The sequence below is a fragment of the Aotus nancymaae genome, unplaced genomic scaffold, assembly GCF_030222135.1.
Source record: "Aotus nancymaae isolate 86718 unplaced genomic scaffold, 86718_ANA_hifiasm-v0.15.2.pri h1tg000016l, whole genome shotgun sequence".
NCBI classification, from domain to species: Eukaryota; Metazoa; Chordata; class Mammalia; order Primates; family Aotidae; genus Aotus; species Aotus nancymaae.
This window is the reverse complement of record NW_026988428.1, coordinates 78257018-78280415: the sequence shown is the minus strand read 5'-3', so window position 1 is coordinate 78280415 and position 23398 is coordinate 78257018. Positions and strand designations below refer to the sequence as shown.

The following is a 23398-nucleotide window of genomic DNA, read 5'->3' as shown; positions in this document are numbered from 1 at the left end:
TTAAGGGAAATAAGTGGGGGTAGACTCAGGAAAGAGGGGATAGAAGGTACGGAAAGAGGGAATAGAAGGTAGAGAAAGGGCGAAGGCTAGAGTTAAGTGAATAATCCCGTACGTAGAGTGACATCAGAGGACTTTTGGCTGATGAAAAGACCAGTCGGGAATAGAGCCAATATAGATCAACCTCGCCACTCATAAATTTAAAACCGACTGCATATGTATCCCCATATCTCCTCTTAAAAACAATACTAATAAATAATAAATCACCGCCCGTATAAGCAATTTGCGACTCTAACAAGGGTGCTGATTTATTTGTTCAGGTTTACAAATGTTCTGTTCTGCGTGTCTATTAAATTTCCACACGTACCAGGCGCCCACATGGTATAACCTGATGCTTACAAAGCAGATTAAACTCAGCGGCAAATGTTATCTGGCTATTCGTTCACAAACGGAAACACTAAAGGATGGCACCTGCCTGCATCATAAGAAACATAAAAATCCAAAAACTAACGTAATTCTAAGAAACAGAAAACGCAGAACACTTCTCTATCTGCAGAATGCACAGTTCTCGGACAGCTCAACGCACTACGATCCCAGCAACCAGGTCAGAACGCCTCCAACTCGAGGCAGGATCGTCAACCAACCAGATAGCAGCTTTCGTCTTCTAATTCCTATTGTACTAGATACTCCCAATGAGGCGGGCTCTTAGCCGACAACCAACCAATTGGGTATTGTATAGAGCCGGAAGCGACTCTGGTCCTGGATTCTCGGGTATTCTCTATGGTTCCAGGCCTGAGCTACGCGGAGAGAAGGCGGGACGGAGGAATGGGAAATGACGTAAGGATTGCGGAGGGGCGCGAGGTTTCAAGATGGCGGTAGCTGAGGGGTTGTCCGAGAGGCCGAGTTGAAGGCCCTTACGTAGTAAAAGAGGCCGGGAATCGCTCCCTCCCCGCTTCTCGCAGTCCTGGGAGCACAGCAGAAGTGTGAGTGTATGGGATTGCTTTTCTACTCTTCCTTGTCTCTTTCGTCTCTTCTGCGGCCCGCGCAGCGGCTTCGGGGACACCCAGCTCCTTTACCCTGCTCCTCCTCTCCCCAGTTGGGATCTCCCGGTTGCGGACTGGGGTATTGCTGGGCCTGGGGTGGCGCGGCGACCAGCGGTTACGCGGTTGCTTTCGGCCGGGTCGGTTGGGGCCGCTTCCTATGCACGTTGATTGGTAGCCTTAGGTTTCACGTCTCGTACCTCGAATCATGGTCGGTCAACGGTCGCTATGGTTTCGGCAGTTGCTGCTGTTGCCTCCTTTGGTGAACCTGGACCCTATGTCATTGAAGCCTCTTTGGCTATTTAGAGTTCCCCAACGGTTATTGGGCCTGATTTTCCAGTCGCCCAGCTTGTAGACAAAAAAATAATCTGTGCAGACTTAAGCTCCAGTATCTTCCGTAAAATTCTCTGTAATTCGTTGTGTTTCATTTATTGGGGAGGAGATTCAGAACTTGAGCCTGAGGACACTTGAGAAAGGGAGCACAAAAACGCACCCAATCAAAGATGGGAGTTAGTATTTGTACTGATTTTGCTTGTTTTCCTCCTTCCCCATCTTCTACTCCCTGCTACTTTCCCACCACCCAGTTTTTCTGAAAAGGAAACCACTTGACAGGGTGTGTGGGCCAGAAATATAGATCCATTATAAATATTATAGTTAAATAGTGAGTCAAACATCACAGATATTTTGTTTGTAATCCCATTGTATCATCAGAGTTTTGTTGTAAAGTAGTTGATGTCCTCATTTTTTAGATGAGAAAGCTGAAAATCAGAGCCTTTGTCACCCCCATCTTGAAATAATTGCCACCAAAACAGCTCTGAAACATTGGCGGAAATCGGGGCAATTGAACACTTGGTGAAATAGAAATTAACTGTAATAAACTCGTCTGACAAAATCTTCCATTTCTTACCTTTAAAAAGTGCCTACTTGGAAAAGGAAGCAAATTTGTCCGCCTTTATTACTGGGAAGACTGGGCTTCAAAAAATTAAGCCCCATTCTTTTGAAATAAGAGGAAGAAGTCATGTAATAGTGTACTGTGTTAATAAAAGTTTTAGCTTACAAAATATTTTTTCCTCAAACGTAAGTATTCCTTTTACTTACCTTACGAAATATATATTGGGAGTCAGGTATTGGTAAGAAAATATATGTCTTAGTATTTAAGTTGTGGGGAGCTCTTAATATAGCACTAATTTCAAATATTTGCATTTTTAGTTGTGTTTTGAACTCTTGAGAGTCAAGAATTATGTCCGAATTAGAACTGAATCTGAATTAAATATGCTTAAATTAATGAGTTTTTACGGTTTTAGAGGTGTTGAGAATGTGCAGGATACATGCCAAAAAAACCATGGAGAGAGGCAAGGGTGAGGTATTTGTTTTGAGCCCAGATCTATATGCTCATTCCCTTCTTATTCTTCTTTTACAGTTACATGTTAATATAGGGAGGTTATAGTAGAAGGACTAATGGCTTCTGATATTCATGGTTTGTGCCATACCGTTAACGCATTTTCTAGTTTTGTGTATCAGTTGACATAGTCAATGCTGTGATCCATAAAAAAGGGTTAAATTGACAACTTGAGGATATTCAAAGTGGGCTTCGCATTCATCATATTTCTAAAGAATGATAGAGATCTAAATTTTCATGGTCAAGAAAGTTGATGCCGTCTTTCTTAGACATTAAAGTCAAAACTAAGGAAAGAACGGTCTCACAGAATTTATAATTAAAGGAATGTTTATTTTCAGAGATTGGTAAGGACTAGAAAAAGGAAGAAATAAATATAGGAGATATAAGCTATTTCTTTGTCTTCACCTTCACAGGTTTTTTTTTTTTTAATGAACAAGTAAACCATACAGATTGTCAACATGGGACGGAGATCTACGTCATCCACCAAGAGTGGAAAATTTATGAACCCCACAGACCAAGCCCGTAAGTGGCCATTAGTGTGGAATGATGAAGTAGGGCGGTGCTAAAAATTGCAAATATTAGGGGATTTCTTTCCCTGTGGCTTAATTACAAGACCAGCAGTGATAAGAGGAATAAATTGTATATTCAGTGTTTGTATGGGCACATGATTAAGACTTTAAACATACAAATAAATAAATTAGTACTAATATTTTTCAAATTTGATTGACTCACACAGTAGAGTTGGCTGCAAGCTTTCTCTTTGTATTTGAAATTTTGAGCAAATTAGTTTTGCGAGCCCTTGTTTAGCATTTTATGTTATCCTTTTCCTTCAGACTCATCGTCGTTTTTTATGAAACATTAAACAAAAATGTCTTCACATTTTTGTTATAATTCGAGGGATGCTATTGGCATGTAGTGGATAGAGGCCAAAGATGCTGCCATTTTACAGTGCATACTGTAACTTCCCACAGTAAAGACTTGCCTGTATTAAATTGGAGGAAATGCTAATGTTCAAGATTCAAAAGTTTTATTATATCTCCCTCTCTTCTTTTAAAGGAAAGGAAGCCCGGAAGAGAGAATTAAAGAAGGTATGATTTCAGAAGCATCTTGTAAAACTTTAAGTATTGTTTGGCACATCTTGTGATTTGGGATTAATGGGTTTCAGAATAACATTTCTAATTTTATGAGAAAAGATGCTTTATGCTTTTTATAAAAACTGTGGAATAAACTAAGCCAAAATTTGCTAAGGAACTGAAGTAACTTTGCAGAGAAGCTCACACAGGTTATAATGATATTGTTTGATTACTTTTCCCAATGAGTGAAATACTTTTGAAAATAATTCTTTTTTGTTATTTATTAAAACATAACTGTTTTAAAGCCTACTAATGAGAATGGAAATAAATATGATGCTAGATAGCTTTATATATCCATTTTCCTGATTAGCTGTATATTATGTATATTACATTAGCTTAACTATATATATTGTGTCTAATATTTATAGATATATTAGCTTTATATATCCATTTTCCTGATTAGCATTTTCCTCTTAGCTGTTGAATTTGTGGCAGAGTACTTCAACAGAATAAGAAAGGATTTGCTTTATAGTATTGTGCCTTCTTAATACATAGAAGCAACACAGATTTTAAATAATGTTCAATTGTGTCTTCATGTTTACCATTAAATTCTGCAAAATTTTTAAATTTTTTTTTTTTTTTTTTGAGACAAAGGCTTGCTTCGTCGCCCAGGCTGGAGTGCGGTGGTGGAATCTCAGCTCATTGCAACTTCCGCCTCCCGGGTTCAAGCAATTCTCTTGCCTTAGCCTCCCAGGTAGCTGGGACTACAGGCACCTGCCACCACGCCTGGCTAATATTTGTATTTTTAGTGAGACAGAGTTTCACCATATTGGCAGGCTGGTCTCGAACTCGTGACCTTTTGGTCTGCCCACCTCAACCTCCCAAAGTGCTGAGATTGCAGGTGTAAGCCACTGCACCCAGCCGAAATATTCTTATATAATTTTAGCACTTCAACCTTTGCGCTTTCTTTTTTTTTTTTTTTTTTTTTTTTAGGATAAAGAAAATTGTGGACTTCAGCTAGCAGAGGTTTTAGAACAAGGGGCAGGAACAATCACCCAAAGTCTTCAAGAACATAAGAGGTAGAAAAAAAAAAAGAAATTTAAAGTGTGTATGTCTAAGTAACTGCTAAAGATCTCACAGTTAAAAGAAATGCTTTCCTAAGAAAGCACATCTTAGAAAAAGGGCAAGATGGCAGACTCCGAAGATGTTGTTTTGCCGCTGACTGCTGCTTCCACTGCCCCAGTTTCATTCGGCTTCACTCGCACTTCTGCCCGAAGGCGGCTGGCCGACTCAGGAGACGGCACGGGGCCGTCCCCGGAGGAGAAGGATTTCTTGAAATCCGTGGAAGGAAGGGAGCTGCAGAGTGTGAAGCCCCAGGAAGCCCCCAAGGGACTCATCATCCCTTTGATCCAGAATGGCTGTCACAGGCAGCCACCAGCCCAGTCACCTGGGCCATCCACAGATTCTGGGGCCTTGGTGGATGGGGTGCTGTCCCAGGCTGTGAAGGAGCTCATTGAGGAATCCAAGAAGTCTCTGGAGGAGAGAGAGAATGTGGGTGTCGACCCCACGCTTGCTATCCCCATGATCCAGAAAGGATGCACCCCCAGCGGGGAAGGGGCAGGCAATGAACCCCGGGCTGAGATAGTGCCAGAGGAGGCCAATTATGAGGTGGTCCCTGTGGAGGCCTATGGGCTGGCCATGCTGCGGGGCATGGGCTGGAAACCTGGCAAGGGCATCGGTCACACCTTCAATCAAGTAGTGAAGCCCCGTGTCAACTCACTGAGGCCCAAGGGATTAGGGCTGGGTGCCAACCTGACCAAGGCCCAGGACTTGATCCCTACTGGCCCCTCCCGCATGCCAAGGCCAGATGAGCAAGGGAGGGATAAGGAAGATCAGCCTCAAGGGCTTGTGTCTGGAGTAGCTGTAATGGTTGTTTCTGGCCCTCACCGAGGCCTGTATGGGAAGGTGGAAGGCCTCGATCCTGACAATGTTCAGGCCATGGTTCGTCTGGCTGTGGGGAGCCGGATGGTGACTGTTAGTGAGTACTGCCTACGGCCCATCTCCCAGCAGGAATTTGACAAGAACGCCTTGGATCTCAAGCAACAGAACGGAACTGCCTCATTACGGAAGACCCTCCGGAATCAAGAATTCCACATCCAGCAGGACAACTCAGAGAGGAAGCGGAAACACCTTCCAGACCGACAGAATGGGCCTGCAGCCAAGATTGAGAAAGCAGCCACCAGGAGTCAGCACTGGTTGCACAGGGACCTGCGCATGCGGTTTGTGGACAAGATGTACAAAGGCGGCCAGTATTATAACATCAAGATGATAATTGAAGATGTCCTAAGCCCAGATACCTGTGTATGTCAGATAGATGAAGGCCGAGTCCTGGAAGGCCTGAGGGAAGACATGCTGGAGACACTGGTTCCCAAGGCAGAGGGCGACCATGTGATGGTGGTGCTGGGCCCACAGGCTGGAAGGATGGGACATTTGCTGAGCCAGGACAGAGCACGGAGCCAGGCTTTGGTGCAACTGCCAAGAGAGAATCAGGTGGTGGAGCTTCACTGCGATGCCATCTGCCAGTACACGGGCCCTAGTGACACAGATGAAGACTGACCCATGGGACTCCTCCCATCCCCCAGGCTGTTACCAGTTCTGTACACTATGAGGAAGTTGCCTTCAGGAGGGTGGAAAGATCATTGTTCCATCCTCTACTTCTGGTGCAATCCTGGGACAAGGACAAGGGACATGGATGGATGAACCAGTAGGGAAGCTAGAAACAAACCCAATATTTACCAGAATTTAGGGTATAATAAAAACCATTTCAGATACTTAAAAAAAAAAAGAAAAGAAAGCACATCTTAAAAATAACATTTCTTTATCTTTTTGACAAGTCTAAATGTTTTTAAGTCAAAAAAAATTACGTAGCTATTTCTGGTGGTTGAAACAAGTGATCCGAAGTCAAGGAGTTCAAAATTCTGTTTAGATTCTTAAAGCAAGTTGAAATAAAATTCATGAGTGTCTGACTTGTTGACGTTCTGCCCCTCTTTTATTTTTCTAAGAACAAAAAACAGCGCATGATGGTTCGAGCTGCAGTTTTAAAGATGAAGGATCCAAAACAGATTATCCGAGACATGGAGAAATTGGATGAAATGGGTAAGAATTTACAAACAGGCAGCTGTAACAGTCTGATACATACAGAGGCAGGCAGGTAATGAGTGAAGCAGCATAGGCATAAGTAAAACAGAACAGCACGGTGGCATTTGATGCTTGGATTTAATGTTAGTTTCAGGGCGACAAAATGGAGTGCTAGAGGGCTGTTGCAAACTGGAGACCCCAGATACCAGAATAAGAGGGGAGCGGTTATTTGGCTTTCAGCTAATTGTTATTATGAGATAACAGAAGCTCAGTTTGGCCAGCTTGCTTTTCAGGAAAAGACTTAATCTGGTTTATGAAATAACCTTGGGTTTTTTGTTTGTCATCTTTTATTTAATGTCGGCAACTACCATGTAAATGTAAGTATCAGGCCACTGTGAATATAAGGCATTTCCAATTTATCCAAATTTTTAGTAAAAATTTCCGGTTTTTAGTAAAGATGTAGGAAAAAAATCATCAAATACCTAAAACCAAGTATATAAAATACTATACCAGGATTCTTTGCCTTTTTCACATTCCATAGAATAATTTTATTCACTCTCCATATGCATCTTAAGTATCACTGCTTTATTATAACTGGAATCACATGAAATGGCTGGATGTTATCTTTTTTTGCATCTAAGTTTGAAAATCATTGATGCTACTGCTGGAAATTTTATCCTAACCCACAAATACCCTTTCTGTTTGATATTAGAACATGTAGAATATTTTATTTGTTTCTTTTAATAGAAATTTTCAAACATGCAGAAAATAAAATAGTCTAGTTAACTTCCATGTGCTTTTCACCTGTCAAATTTTTGCCACTTTGTCTTCTACCCTTTGTCATCTTTTTAAAATGGTATTTTAAAGTGATCTTTACAAGTTCTATGGTCTGTCCAAAAACAGAGTAGTAAGTAAAAGAGATGCAGTGAAACTCCTCAATGATACATTAAATGGGGTACAAAAAATCCAGTCATGGCATTATGCTATTACAGGGTTTCTGAAATAATGTCAGAGAATCTGGGCAGCTAGCCTGGGTAAGAGTTCTGGGTCAGGCTTCAGGATCCCAGATCTTTCCCAGTTCAGCTATAACTGATTCTGCTTCTTGCGTCTGGTCTAAATAACAGCAAGGACAGTTACTTTCCTTGGGGAATCAGGGAATCCTTCATTAAATAACCCCAAATGTTATGTGTTGTTTTAAAAGGAGAAAATAGTAATAACTGAGGTTTCTTGAGTAGTTATCTTGCTACACACCAGTTTTTTCCCACTAGTTTTCTAATCCTCACAATTTTTTACGGTAGGTGCACTGTCCCTATTTTATAGGTTAGGAAACTCAGGCACAGAGAGATTACATAGCTTTCTCAAGGTCGCACTGCTATGTAGTGGCAAAGCTGAGATTAAAACTCAGACATTCAGCGCTTTTCCTAATCACACTAGGAATAGTATGGTGTAAAAATACACCTTCTGGATTTGAATAAATTACCAAGATTAATAGTTAATAGGATTTAAAGAAGAAGATAAACTTGTTATTCTTTTAAGAAAAAGGAAAGGGATGAAGACAACACTATTCATCAGGGTTCCAGTTACAATTTATAAAACTCAATACAGACTAGTTAAGGCAGAAAAAAGCATGCATTGGCTCTCTTAATTAAGAATTCTTAATCAATTTGGTGGCATTTCTGAGAAAAGTAAAATTAGTGGCCATCTAAAAGGGGTGGGGATTTTAATAAAATTGTAGTTCTTTGAATAAAGTTGAAAAGAGTATGTTTGGTATCTAGAGCTCTTAAAAACTTTTCAGCATATATGGAGGTTTTTATTATGTAACCTGTTGATACCTAATTGAAGTGCCCCCTCCTTTAATCCCATAATCTACTTTTTCTCTCAGAATTTAACCCAGTGCAACAGCCACAATTAAATGAGAAAGTACTGAAAGACAAGCGTAAAAAGCTGCGTGAAACCTTTGAACGTATTCTACGACTCTATGAAAAAGAGAATCCAGATATTTACAAAGAATTGAGAAAGCTAGAAGTAGAGTATGAGCAGAAGAGGGCTCAACTTAGCCAGTATTTTGATGCTGTCAAGGTAATAAAGGTTTTTTTTTTTTTTTTTGAGAGATAAACTAAAATATTATACAGATTGAGTATCCCTTATGCAAAATGCTTGAGACCAGAAGTGTTTTGGATTTAGGGGTTTTTCTTGGGGGGTGGAATATTTGCATATATTTTGGGGGTTGGACCCGAGTCTAAACATGAAATTTATGTTTCATATACACATAGTTTGAAGATAATTTTGTAAATTTTGTGCATGAAACAAAACTGCAGCCCATCACATTACGTCAGGTGTGGATTTTTTCACCATGGCATCATATGGGAGTCAAAAAGTTTAGGATTTTGGAGCATTTTAGATTTTCAGATTAGGGATGCTCTATCTGTACCTAGATTTAAAAAGTTAATGGGAGAATGGATCATGCTGAACCTCTTCCTCATAGCAATTTCTTCTGAAACTAAACATGCCTACCCTGTGAACCAGCAAATCTAATCCTCTGTATTTAAACAGGAGAAATTAATTCAAAACTAGGATCAGCCTAGTGTTTACTAATAAGATAATGGATAATTAAACTGTAGTATATGTATACAGTGGAATACTGTTCAGCAGTAAAAGGAATAATCTAATACTCAAAACAACATGGAATAAAAGAAAAACTATCAATAAATCTCAAAAACATGCTAAGTTTATTTCATTATTACGATTTCATTTCTAGAATAGGTACAACTAATCTATGCAGGAAAAAAAATATAGCAATGGTTGCCTTGGGGGATATTAGAGATGGATTGGGAAGGAGTATGAGGTATATGCATTTGTCAAAACTTGACTGAATTTGTACATTTTGTAAATTTTACCTCAAAGATGAGAAAAAATCAAATGCTGTAATTTCTGTAAGGGAGGTAATATGTCCCTCATTTTATAGATAAGGGTACAAGTTAACTTGCTTAGGTAAGCTAAGCTAATACACAACAAATTCAACATAGGCAAGCTAATGAGCCCAACCTACACCACTGTATATATACATTTGTTAGTTGACATGTATTATTTTTCTATCACCCTGCATATTAAACAGGGTAACTTTGGTGTTAGATACTTTTAACAGTTGGATTTCTCTAAACAACAGCTATTTCGAATCATATACAAAAAGACTTACCTATTGATAGAGGAGAAAACACAGTTGTGTTTTGGTGTTTTCAGTAACAAAGATTTCTTTCAATTCTTTGACAGTCTTTGGAAGTATTGATGTGATGCTATTTTTGTGGGGTTTTTAGTGATATTTATGTTAGCTGGAAAGCATGTCTGAGTCATGAAACAGCTGACTTGTCATTTTTAGTGTTTACTTTGTGGATGATTTTTTTATCGTAATACTGAAAGGTTCTCTCTGTTTCAGAATGCTCAGCATGTGGAAGTGGAGAGTATTCCTTTGCCAGATATGCCACATGCTCCTTCCAACATTTTGATCCAGGACATTCCACTTCCTGGTGCCCAGCCACCCTCCATCCTAAAGAAAACCTCAGCCTATGGGTAAGGAAGCAGTGTCACAATCAGAGCGCATTTAGTAAAAGCACAAATTGACTGTCCAGTGCCAGAATTAATGCCGGGGTAAATACAATGTGGATGTAAACAGTATGAAATTTGATTAAATGTAAAATAAGAAATCCCTTGAAAATTGTTTAGAAGAGAAAAATATCTCATTATTATTAAGTGATTACTGTGGGGTTTTTTGTTTTTGTTTTTTTTTTAACAGACCTCCAACTCGGGCAGTTTCTATCCTTCCTCTTCTTGGACATGGTGTTCCACGTTTACCCCCTGGCAGAAAACCTCCTGGACCTCCTCCTGGTCCACCTCCTCCTCAAGTCGTGCAGATGTATGGCCGTAAAGTTGGTTTTGCCCTCGATCTTCCCCCTCGTAGGCGAGATGAAGACATGTTATATAGTCCTGAACTTGGTGAGAAGTGACTGTTCTTTTGCTGTTATAATTACCATTTTTTATGTTGGCCCATATTGTTCACCACTCTCAGAACTTAAGAAGTAAATGAGAGGATGTCATGTATATACTAATATACATACTGTTGGATAAATTATAGGATCTACCCAAGTAAAAGCATCATACATAAGTATATTGTGTTTTAAATTAGGCTTTTCTTAGAGATGTCACTCTATCTTTTAAGACTTGTATATCTTGTTCCCTTTTAGCTTGTTGTCCAGACTACAGTGTTGTATACATTCACTGATTGTGTATGTGTATATAAACATGATTGTTGCCAAAGGAAATGGGTTCTCAAATTAGAACCTCTTTTTAAAAAAAATCTTAAATTACCAAAAAGTAGTGTTTAAAATTATTGGCAAATGAAAATACTGTTAGACTGTATGAATAGCTATGTACAGGAATTTTTTTTTGTAAGAATTAAGTTGTTACAGTCTTGAGTTAAAATAGCATAATTTTCAGTATTTCTGGGTACCACGTTTTAGAGGATCCAATAATGTTATTTGTCCATGTTCCCGTCCCACTTTTCAGCCCAGCGAGGTCATGATGATGATATTTCTAGCACCAGTGAAGATGATGGCTATCCTGAGGACATGGATCAAGATAAGCATGATGACAGTACTGATGACAGTGACACTGACAAATCAGATGGAGAAAGTGAGGGGGATGAATTTGTGCATCGTGATGATGGTGAGAGAGACAACAATGAGGAAAAGAAGTCAGGTATGTGCAGATGAAGGATTCATGGTATTGATCAATAAAGAGGAAATAAGCCGAAGGTCCTAATTTATTAGTGAATCTGTGAAAGTCCTGTGAAGTCTTTGAAGTAGGGATCATAGCTGTATTCATCTTTGTATATTAAAATTTTGAAGGTTTTTGACACAGTAGGTACTCAGTGGATATTTATGAGGAAAAACATTAAACAGTGTAATAAAAGTGTCTGTAATAAAGTTCACTTTAGGGTAAAAGGTATAATAACTATTCAATAGCATAAGCATATGTTATTATGGTATGTTATAGGAAAGAAAGGAGAATAGCCCTACCTTTGAAGCCCTTTTATGGTATCTTATATCTTATGAACCAGGATCATAATTTAAACCCAGGTACACTCATGAGTGGAATCATGAAACATATTGTATCTATAATGTATATGTTTTGATTATTACAAAATTCAAATTGAGTTACATGTACTCTTTAAAAGTAGTTATGACAATTGTCAAGAACATTTTAAGCTTTGTAATAGGTACTGGCAGTGCAAAATGCACGCTAATTCTGTCAAACCTCAGCAGTTTGGGAGCTTCTTTTGGGATTATTTTTGTAGCCTACAACAGAATACTTATATAATACTATGCAATACTAATATTAGTATTGATGACAAATTTTTCTCCTGCTGTGTCTTAAGAATCACGTTGCCAACAAAAAAGCTAGTTAAAAAGAATAGATAGAGCTGGTAATGTATAGAGAACCGTTAGATAGGAACTAGTACTAGAAAGTAGAAAGCCATTAGAGCCACAGCAGCTCCATTTTTTTCTGCGACTATGTGGTCTCTTGCCTTCTTTTCCTTTTATTCTGCCAAGAGATTTTTCTTTTTCTTTTTCTTTTTTTTTTTGAGACAGTCTCACACTTGTCGCCCAGGTTAGAACGCAATGGTGCAATCTCAGCTCACTGCAATCTCCACCTCCCGGGTTCAAGCGATTCTCCCAAGTAGCCTCAGTCTCCCAAGTAGCTGGGATTAGAGGTGTCTGCCACCACACCTAGCTAATTTTTGTATTTTTAGAAGAGATGGGGTTTTACCATGTTGGCCAGGCTGTTCTCAAACTCCTGACCACAGGTCATCCACCTGCCTCGGCCTCCCAAAGTGCTGGAAATACAGGCACGAGCCACCACACCCGACCAGATCTTTCTTATGTATACTCATCAACACACATGTTATGAAAATGGCTGTCTTAACTCTGACTTGATATTCACTCAGCTAATATTTATTGAGTTTTTACTGTACACAGGGCATTTTTTGCTAGGCACTAAGGATACAGGGTAAACAAAACCAAAGTCCTGTCCACTTGGAACTATTCTCCTCCTAAAATGTTTACCGAGAATGCTCCTATCCAGTGTCTAATGAATAGCCTTTGTCAGTTAAGAAGTTCTTTTTCTTCTTAGCTTGCTAAGAGGGTTATTTTTTAATCATAAATATTTTTTATGTATCTGTTGGGATTTTTTTTTTTTGTTCTTTGTAAGTTCTTTATTGTAGTGAATTACATTGCTGGCTTTTAAAACACTGTTAGAATTGACGTGCTTACATATTTTGTTCCTTTTTGTAAATTTTAATTTTGATAATGTTTGGAGAACAGATGGTGTTAGGTTACAAGGATAAGTTCTTTAATGGTGATTTCTAAGATGTTCATGTGTCCCTCACCCCAGCAGTATATACATTGTACCCAGTTTGTAGTCTTCTTTCCCTCACTCCCCTCCTAACCTTCCCCACTGAGTCCCCAAAGTCCACTGTATCATTCTTATGCTTTTGCATCCTTGTATCTTAGCTCCCACTTATAAGTGAGAGCATACAATATTTGGTTTTTCATTCCTGAGTTACTTCACTTAGAGTAATGGCCTCCAACTCCATCCAGGTTGCTATAGAGGCCATTATAGTGTTCCATTTTATGGCTGAGTCGTATTCCGTGGTGGATATATACCACATTTTCTTTATTCACTCATTGGTTGATGGGCATTTAGATTGGTTCCAGATTTTTACAGTTGCAAATTGTGCTGCTATAAACGTGTGTAAACTTGCTTATATTTTCTGTTGGCCAGTAGATGATTTCTGGTATCAGGGTTATGCTAGCTTCATGAGTTGGGTAACATTTCATTGTCTTTTTTTTTTTTTTTTTTTTCGAGACAGAGTCTTGCTCTGTCGCCCGGCCTGGAGTGCAATGGCATGATCTTGGCTTCCTGCAACCTCCAACTCCCAGGTTCAAGTGATTCTCATGCCTCATCCTTTTGAGTAGCTGAGATTACAGGTGCCTGCCACCATACCCGGCTAATTTTTTTGTTTTTTTAGTAGAGACGGGATTTCAGCATGTTGGTCAGGCTGGTCTCAAATTCCTGACCTCATGATCTGCCCACCTTGGCCTCCCAAAGTGCTAGGATTACAGACGTGAGTCACTGCACCCGGCCTGTTTCTTCTTTTCCTATGCTCTTTATTAGGAGATTTCTGTAACTTAATGTTTGGCTGAATTTCCTCCTAAAATTATTTGTAGCTTTTAAGGAGAACTGCAGCTACCATTTAAGTTTTGTATATTCTGGACTTATCACTTCCTTGGCCAATTTTAGTAATTTATATTTTCAAGAAAATTGCTTTTATCCAGGTGTTCATATTATTAATACAGCTATCTCTTCCTGCACTTCTGCCAAGTAGTGAGTAGCAATCATATCTAGTTCTTTATAGTATTATATAGTAAACATTTACTGAATTTTGTTGAACCCAATCTACTTCACTCCCTCCCTGTCCCCTTAGGTCTGAGTGTACGGTTTGCAGATATGCCTGGAAAATCAAGGAAGAAAAAGAAAAATATGAAGGAACTGACTCCTCTTCAAGCCATGATGCTTCGTATGGCAGGTAAGGCAGGGAAAAAATAGTGAATCACCTTTTGGTGTTTGCTCATGCTAAAATTGCTTTACATATATTTTTTCCATTTGGTATCTCAACTATCTTCAAGTAAATAATAAGTCCTTGTTTTACAAAAATAAGGTTTGGAGCCATTATATAGGCTGCCCATAGTTACACAGCAAGTAAATGGTTGAACTGGCATTTAAATCTTGGTCTATCTTCTTTTAAAGCCTGAGTTCATTCCACTATGCTACACTAACATAGATGAGTAGAATATTAGTTTATTCTTTTCCATCTAAGTATTTTATTGAAGAAGACTATTTGGTTTTTAATTTTAAGAATGTATTTATTAACCATGTGTATTTAGTCATTGCTATTCTCCAACCTGAAAAAAACCAAATCAACTCTATTTATTGGGTTTAAAATTTCTTTAAGGTCAAGAAATCCCTGAGGAGGGACGGGAAGTAGAGGAATTTTCAGAAGATGATGATGAAGATGATTCTGATGACTCCGAAGCAGAAAAGCAATCACAAAAACAACATAAAGAGGAATCCCATTCCGATGGCACATCCACTGCTTCTTCACAGCAACAGGCTCCCCCGCAGTCTGTTCCTCCTTCTCAGATACAAGCACCTCCCATGCCAGGACCACCACCTCTTGGACCACCACCTGCTCCACCATTACGGCCTCCTGGGCCACCTACGGGCCTTCCTCCTGGTCCACCTCCCGGTAAGCCTTAAATATTGTGAATAAAGTTTAAATGAGATTAGAGTGAAGTCATTCCAAAAAATATTATGCATTGTTATTGTTCATGTTTTCTTCTTTCTTCCTAATGGAATTCTCTAAGATGTGAAGGATTCTCAAAGGACAGGTAAAACTTGTTCATTCCCAAACTATTGTTTGCAACTCATAGTTCTACTGATAGCACCTGTTTTTCTCCAAAGCACTCCTTTTTTCAAAGTTCTTCTGATTACAGCAGACAGAAACTTGAACATGTAATGGAGGCTTTCTTTAGTATTGCTTTTTAGTATGATAAGTTGACCTAGTTCTAAATTGGCAATGAGTGGGAGTAAGACACAATTAATACTGTCTTGTGTTCTTAAGTTAGGAATGTTGAATGTCAGTGTAATCTGTATAGTCTTTTTAGTTGTAGATCTTTTTTAGAGGCAAAGGTGATTAGTCTGTTTATTAAGTTTTCAGCTTGAAAGTATAAAAAGATTATAAAATGAAGCAACAGAGAACTTTTCAGCTATTTGTGATTTAAGTCCTTCATCCTATTTTCAGCCTTCTAAGTTTTCTTCAGTTGAGCTAATCATTTTCCAAATGGTACAAAGCAAAATTACCTATCTTATGTCATTCTTAATGGTCTTATATGTTCATGAGTTTGGGGGGGGGTTCCTTAAAACATTGCGTTTTTTATTCCATTTTCAGTTTATACTGGAAACATTTAAGAATTCTTATCACCATTGTATATTTCCAGCACTGCAGAGCTGTGATTGAGTATGCTTTTGGTCAGTGTTGGGAAATTAAAGATCCTTAACAAATCTAGTACTCTTTTTCTGGTGTTCAGATATTGAATGAATTCTGTTTTCATGTATGTTTCATTAAGTTTTTGGAGTTGATCTGATTTCAGGTTAAAGTCAAACCATATTTGAGTTACTTTTAAGCCGTAATTATTACTTAATGTACATTTGTGTGACATTAATTTATCATTTTTCTCTTTTTCAGGAGCTCCTCCATTCCTGAGACCACCTGGAATGCCAGGACTCCGAGGGCCTTTACCTCGACTTTTACCTCCAGGACCACCACCAGGCCGACCCCCTGGCCCTCCCCCAGGTCCACCTCCAGGTCTGCCTCCTGGTCCTCCTCCTCGGGGACCCCCACCAAGGCTACCTCCCCCTGCACCTCCAGGTGACACTTTCAATTTCTATAATAAAAATTTAGCCTACTGTTTATTATTTCATTTGCTCTGAAACATATTGTCACATTTCAGTATTCTGAAATCTGAGGTAATCTTACAGTCAGTGGTGGTTTTTAAATTACTGTTGGCCTGGCTTGAAGTAGAATTCTTCCAGTGGGTATTTGCACTTTTTTCTGCCTGTCACTTGAGGGACTTCTAGCCAGAAAACATGGGATTAAATTCTCTATTTGATAATTTTTTGGTTTTAGTAGTTACTAAGCTGTTTCATGCATCTGCGTGAGTACCAACTTAAAGTTTAAAATTACAGAGTTTTTTCTCTTTCCTCTACTTAGTGTCAAGGTTAGACATGCAGATTTTCTTGTAGGCTTGTTTTATGTGGCAGGTGTATTTCTAGTTTCCCACAGTAAAATGAGCCAGTTTTATGCGAAGGTCCCCTTTTTTAAGTGCCCCGGCTGGGGCTCGCTCTCTCTCTCTCTCTCTCTCTCTCTCTCTCTCTCTCTCAGTGGTGCACAGAACAATTATGAGTTTATATTATGAGTTTATATAATCAGTAGGATCTTAGATATGGTAAAATATAATACTTTAATTTAAAAGTGGCATTTGCAGAATTGAAATCTGTAGTTCTTGGTATATGAATATTATGTATGTCTGAACTGTTGATAGGACATGAGTTCTTTTCCAGTAATGATGACAGATTGTGATTAGTTGCATTCTCTTGCTCCACATGCATTTAATTTTTTCTTTGAGCCAGAGTTTCGCTCTTGTTGCCCAGGCTGGTATGTAATGGTGCAGTCTCAGCTCCCTGCAAGCTCCGCCTCCCAGGTTCAAGCGATTCTCCTGCCTCAGCCTCCCAAGTAGCTGGGATTACAGGCGTGCACCATCATGCCCTGCTAATTTTTTTTTTTTTTTTTTTTTTTTGAGACGGAGTTTCGCTCTTGATACCCAGGCTGGAGCGCAATGGCGCGATCTTGGCTCACCGCAATCTCCGCCTCCTGGGTTCAGGCAATTCTCTTGCCTCAGCCTCCTGAGTAGCTGGGATTACAGGCACGCGCCACCGTGCCCAGCTAATTTTTTTTTTTTGTATTAGTAGAGACGGGGTTTCACCATGTTGACCAGGATGGTCTCGATCTCTTGACCTCGTGATCCACCTGCCTCGGCCTCCCAAAGTGCTGGGATTACAGGCTTGAGCCACCGCGCCCGGCCAATTTTTTTTTTTAGTAGAGAAAGGGTTTCATCATGTTGTTCAGGCTGGTCTTGAACTTCTGACCTCAAATGATCCACCTGCCTCAGCCTCCCAAAGTACTGGGATTACAGGTGTGAGCCACCGTGCTCAGCCTTCATGTGCATTTAATAACCAGGGTTAAAATTTTATTTCCTGCCCATTGTTACCTTTTTGTGCAGGGGAAGTGGTATGGAAATATAATGCATGGGGATCAGTCTCCTGACTTAATAATATCTGCACTATCCAGCTGGAATAGAATCTTGGGATGTGAGATTTGAAATAATATTTGAAACCAGTTGATGGCACTTTATATTTTAAAGTAGGACATTGATTTAGAGAAGAAGAGAACATATTACTCTAAGTATAGGAATACAGGTTGAAGGTAAATACTGTTTTGTAATAGAATATTCCTGAGTTTTAAAAAGCAAGCAACATGAGTTCAGCTTATTTTCTGTAAGTTGTTATCCTTTTTTAAAAAAATTGGCAACTAATATTTAAATGTCCTTAATAGTAGTTAAATTGTATTAGGTCTTGTAGTATTCATCCTGCCTATTTTATTCATTTAGGTATTCCTCCACCTCGTCCTGGCATGATGCGCCCACCTTTGGTGCCTCCCCTTGGACCTGCCCCCCCTGGGCTTTTCCCACCAGCTCCCTTGCCTAACCCTGGGGTTTTAAGTGCCCCACCCAACTTGATTCAGCGACCCAAGGCGGATGATACGAGCGCAGCCACCATTGAGAAGAAAGCCACAGCAACCATCAGTGCCAAGCCACAGATCACTAATCCCAAGGCAGAGATTACTCGATTTGTGCCCACTGCACTGAGAGTACGTCGGGAGAATAAAGGGGCTACTGCTGCTCCCCAAAGAAAGTCAGAGGATGATTCTGCTGTTCCTCTTGCCAAAGCAGCACCCAAATCTGGTCCTTCTGTTCCTGTCTCAGTACAAACTAAGGATGATGTCTATGAGGCTTTCATGAAAGAGATGGAAGGGCTACTGTGACAGCTTTTGATGCCAGAACAGGCTTCTGTTTATAACAGTGGCCCATGGAGAAAGAGGCTCTTATTAAACTTAGATGAAAGAGCTGCTTCCATTGTCAGGGTATTTTCTAATTTCAGTTCAAGGAATATCCTAAAATTTAGCCTTGTCCAGAATTTACTGCACATAAAAGAGAGTATTTCATTCAGAATAGATCAGTTATTGAAGCAGTGCTGCTAACATCATTCCCTTTCACACCACCATTTTCATCCTGTTTCTTCACCAGTTCTTTGGAAATTTGTGATCAGAGGGATCTTAGTTGCTTATTTTGTTTTGACTCTCTTCTTGTGTGCTGTGGGCACTGGAGTAGAGATTTCTGACAAAAACAGTTTATTTCATCTTGCCTTTTGTGTTTGAGTTATTTTTAATATTTTCCTGTAAATATTTTGTAATATTTTACTTGTAATGAAATGGATCACAGTGTCATTTCCTAAGATAAGGCAGGATATGTGGGAAGAAAATGTACAATTCTTTGATTAAAATTATTTCCCACTGACCTAAACTTTGAGTGATTCATGGGAAAAATAAAAAATGTTCTACACCAAGATACTCACTCTGTGTTACTGATAATGTGTAAACATAATACCTTTTTTATAGGCAAAAAAACAGTTAGGTATTTAAAACTTGGATTTAAGGAACTGCCATTTCTGATACAGCATGAGAATCTTTTTACTGAAAACATGGTAAAAACTAAGTTTTAAATTTTAGGGGATAAAAGAGTAATTCTTTAAGATTGTCATACTGGCTTTAGAGAAACTGAGAGGTGTTAGGAATAGTATGGCTCGGCTTTTCTTCTTCTGAAGATGTCTTACCTTCAGTGCTTAGTTATTCCAGAGCTTTGTGAACTGATACAAGTGGAATGGCAAAGGTCATTTTAAACCATTTTTAATGAATCATAAAAGGTTAGCTTTTTTTCCTTTTTAAAGAGGTGGGTGTTTTGTGCTTTTATATTAAAATATGAATGAATAACAATGCTTAACATTAATTTGCATTTATACCATTTCTTTACGAAGTGCTTTAATGACTAACTCATCTACCAAGTAACCCTAGTAGATTACTTTTCTGGGTATTTACCCCATTTTATACTAGAAGATATTGAAACTTAAAAAGGACTCGATTCATCCAGTGGTCCAAAGTGTGTATTTCATAAACACATACACACATGTAGGCATTGTTTAGGCATGCCTTACTTTCCACAGTATCTTAAATACCTTTCATGTGAATCCCATACTATCAAAAATTGGTAATAACCTAAAATGTAGTGCAATAATACAGTAAGTCATTTCTTAGAGTTGATATCTTTGATGGAGTTTTAGATACTTATCTGAGATCTTTTGTGTGTTTTGGCTTTGCTTGAAAATTACTGATTTATTCTTTCATATTAAAGCAAATCCTGCCAAAGCACTAAATAGACCATTTTGGGTTGGTTTGTTTTTTAGTGTAAATTAATATAGGTCAGCAGGTGAATTGAGTGATTGCTTAGATGCAAGGATTGAACCTTCAGTTACCAATCCTTGATATCTTATGGATATCAAGGATTGAACCCTACAGTATCAATATTGTAGTTACAGTTTCAGAATAAACAATTACTTTCTAATATTCAAAACATTTTTAATGATCTTACTTGAAATTTCTACTCTTTCTGGGCACGACTTCTTTTTTTAATCATCATTTTTACTTAGAGACAGGTTCTTGCTTTGTTGCCCAGGCTGCAGTGCAGTAATGCAATCATAGTTCACTACAATCTCAAACTCCTGGTTCAAGTGATCCTCCGGCCTCAGCCTCCCAAGGAACTACAGATATGTGCCACCTCAATCAGCTAATTTATTTTTTAGAGACGGGGTCTCGCTATGTTGCCCAGTCATCTCCTAGCCTCAAGTGATCCTCCCTCCTCGGCCTTGAGTCGGAGATTTCTAATTCATGTTAATAAAAGAAAGCTGTTGATGTTTATCATAAAGGCATTTCCTAATATTACTAGTATAATTTTCTGAAAATTAGTGGTAAAATGTGACACAGTATATCAGGTGCATCCACAGGAAAGGGGAATTAATTAGTAGTTCTGATTCTGGGTATACTTGTTATCATAATTTACGTAATATTTTCACAAAAATGGTTAGATTACAGCTATGAAATGTAAATGATACAAATCTTTAATCATGTATATGGATAGACTTGTGACTATTTCCTTATCAAAACGTCACTTTAGGGACAGCAATTGCCGCTTTAAGTTAAGGACCACCACAGTAATACTCTGCCGTGTCATTAAATCAGCATAAAGGCCTAGATGCTATCCAAGATTCTGTTTCAGTTCTCATTTTGTATATTGTTTGTGCTCTTCATTAAAATACCTCTATATATAGCTGGATAGGGTTATTTTTAAGTATTTTTAAAATCATTCAAGTAATTCTTCAGACAACAGAAGATGGGACAATCACCACCCATATAGAACTCAACGGTTTTATCCCTGATTGAAACTACAGCAGATTTGATATCTGAAAATGTTCCTCACCCAGTTAGTTTGGAAGACCGGCCTTATTACAGTACTTCTGGGGCTCAAAGCTGTCACCAAGCAGAACTACACATGATTTCTTCATAAACAGATTCTAGATCCAGGAAGGTATTAATGAGTTGCTGGAAAACATATTTTTATGTTCTTAGAAATAAGAGCTTTTGGCAAAATTCGGAAATAGAACATCCGTGAAGCCAAAAGAACTATCTCCTGGCTTTGGTTCTCTCTCAAAGAAAGCCTTGTAGTACCCTCAGGGACCTTAGGGAAATTCAGGGAATGAATTTCAGTGTCTAACTCTGTCTCAAACCTTGAGTACAATAATTACTAATGCTAATTTTTTTTAAAGAATTCAACTTTAAAATTTGGGGAAAAAGATCAGACATCTATATGTATCATGTGCAAGTGAAGACATACTCATTTTACGTTTATAATTTTATATGTTAACTTTTTAAAGGTTTAAAAAAAATGGAATGTTTGTAAATTTAGAACTATTAAATATACACTGTGGGTCTAATTACACTGTGGGTGTAAATATACACTGTGGGTCTAATATACACTGTGGGTGCTGCAACCAAATAGAGAAAGTTTGTTTTTTAAATAAATCAGAAGTGTGCAAAGAGAAGACCATGGGTTCCCAAACGTGTTTTTCCTTGATGTGTTACCCAATCACAGAATATTTCCCCCCAAGCACATTAAGCTTAAAAATAAGCTGTGTTTCTTAAAATTGTAAAATACAATAAATCAAATTTTAGTAAGAAACCACTTTTGCAGGAGATAACTATATACAGAATTAACACTCTAACAATGCTGTAAAAAATGTAAAAAAAAAAAAATGGCTTTTATAACTATTTTGTGAAGAAAGTTAGAATACAATACAGTTTCTAGACATATAATCTCAAGAAAAATTTACAGTCCAAGTTAAGAACAGAATTAATTACACTGTTCATTATTATTGTCTATACCCAGCCACCTTGATTCCAATAAAATGGGGAGTCAGGTAAAGAAAAAAGGAAGATGACTGCCAAAGTATAGGCAGGAAGAGGGAGAAACAGATATATCTCTGAAATCCTGTCCTATTTTATAAAACACACCACCCACAAATGAAAAAGCCATATTATTTTTATGAAGGCTGAACTTCTTTGTAAAAGCGAAAAAGTGCTTCAGCAACTTATTGCAAAGAAAATCATACCTTCAAAGAATATTTGATGGCTTTCTTGAGTGAAAAGGAAAGTAAAACCCAGGCCAAGTAAAAATCCAACATCTGCTCCTAAGACTGTTCTTACTGCCTAATAACCCAAACCAAAGGAGGAGGTATTTTTAAATCTACACTTTATACCCTCAAAGTTTGTTTATACAATACCTGTTCATGGATAAAAAAGAAAACCTATTTGAAGAAATAATTTTAAGACTTTTTTTAAAAAAGGTAAGGGTTAATCTAATAAAGTATCTATTTGAAATAACTGATGTTCTGCTAGTTTTTATGCAGAAAAAAATGGTTAAGTATTTAAAACTTGGGTTTAAGGAACTGCCATTTCTGATAGAGAATGAGAATCTTACTAAAAACATGGTAAAAACTAAGTTTTAAATTTTAAGGGATAAAAAAGAGTTATTCCTTTCCTTTAAGATTGTCATACTGGCTTTAGAGAAACAGAGGTGTTAGGAATAGTATGGCTTGGCTTTTCTTGTTTACAAGATGTCTTCTAGTTTATGGAGAAAAACTAGCAGAACAACATCAGTTATTTAAATAATTGCTTTGTGGTTTAGGGAGCTTTGTATTTTTCATTTTTGCTTCCACTGATAGACTGGAACAGGATAAGCAAACTTTCTCTAAAGGGCCAGATGGTGAATATTTTGGGCTTTGTGAGCTATACAGTTTCTGTCACTACCCTGCTTTCCTAACATGAAACCTGTACTGAAGGCAGGTAGCCCACCTTACTTGGTGTCCACATGGAAATATGCCCTTTCCTCCTGCAATGTTCCTCTACAGGGCCCTCTACTGAGAAAACTTCTCGGAGCCAATATTGAAGTTTTAATTTGGAGCTCAGAACCAATCAATTCATAACTGGCATATATGAATCCAAAGAAAACTCAGGGGTCTTTACTTCTACTATCACAATGTTTTAAAGCAATTCTTAGCACAGGTTCCTCAGGCAAAAACAAATGGAATATTTCCCTAGCACCTTTTGGCAGGGAGTAGGTACTGCTAGCTTATGTGTGCTAGCTAACATAACTTTTTGTGTGTGTGTCACTTTTTGTTCTTGAAAAATCTCAAAGGAACTTTGAGATTAACTAGCAAGCTCCATGACAGAAGAATATTGAATAGAACAAAGCTAGGAACTAGGAAATAAGCAAAAGTGCTCCAAGAAACTGGCAGAGACAATGTACTCACCAAAATATGTCATCTTCTATATTTCCTGGGCTTCCTTGCAG

The 23398-nt window shown here is 38.3% G+C and overlaps 2 protein-coding genes across 3 annotated transcripts; both read left to right on the top strand.

Annotated features, from left to right (window-relative positions):
- Positions 1-821: 821 nt before the first annotated feature.
- On the top strand, positions 822-21590 carry WBP11 (WW domain binding protein 11). Of its 2 annotated transcripts, none has more exons than XM_012447674.3 (12): positions 822-980; positions 2850-2958; positions 3493-3524; positions 6572-6665; positions 8530-8726; positions 10081-10214; positions 10438-10637; positions 11208-11399; positions 14188-14289; positions 14716-15009; positions 16009-16191; positions 17990-21590. In XM_012447674.3, exons 2-12 carry the CDS (start codon positions 2895-2897, stop codon positions 18421-18423), a joined length of 1926 nt encoding a protein of 641 aa, XP_012303097.1. In that variant the 5' UTR covers positions 822-980; positions 2850-2894; the 3' UTR covers positions 18424-21590. The 2 variants fall into 2 exon arrangements, with proteins under 2 accessions (XP_012303097.1, XP_064233769.1); XM_064377699.1 differs by having other exon boundaries at positions 822-986.
- Positions 4598-6572, top strand: LOC105713859 (G-patch domain and KOW motifs-containing protein-like). Its single transcript, XM_064377700.1, has one exon. It carries the CDS (start codon positions 4698-4700, stop codon positions 6123-6125), a length of 1428 nt encoding a protein of 475 aa, XP_064233770.1. The 5' UTR covers positions 4598-4697; the 3' UTR covers positions 6126-6572.
- Positions 21591-23398: the final 1808 nt, after the last annotated feature.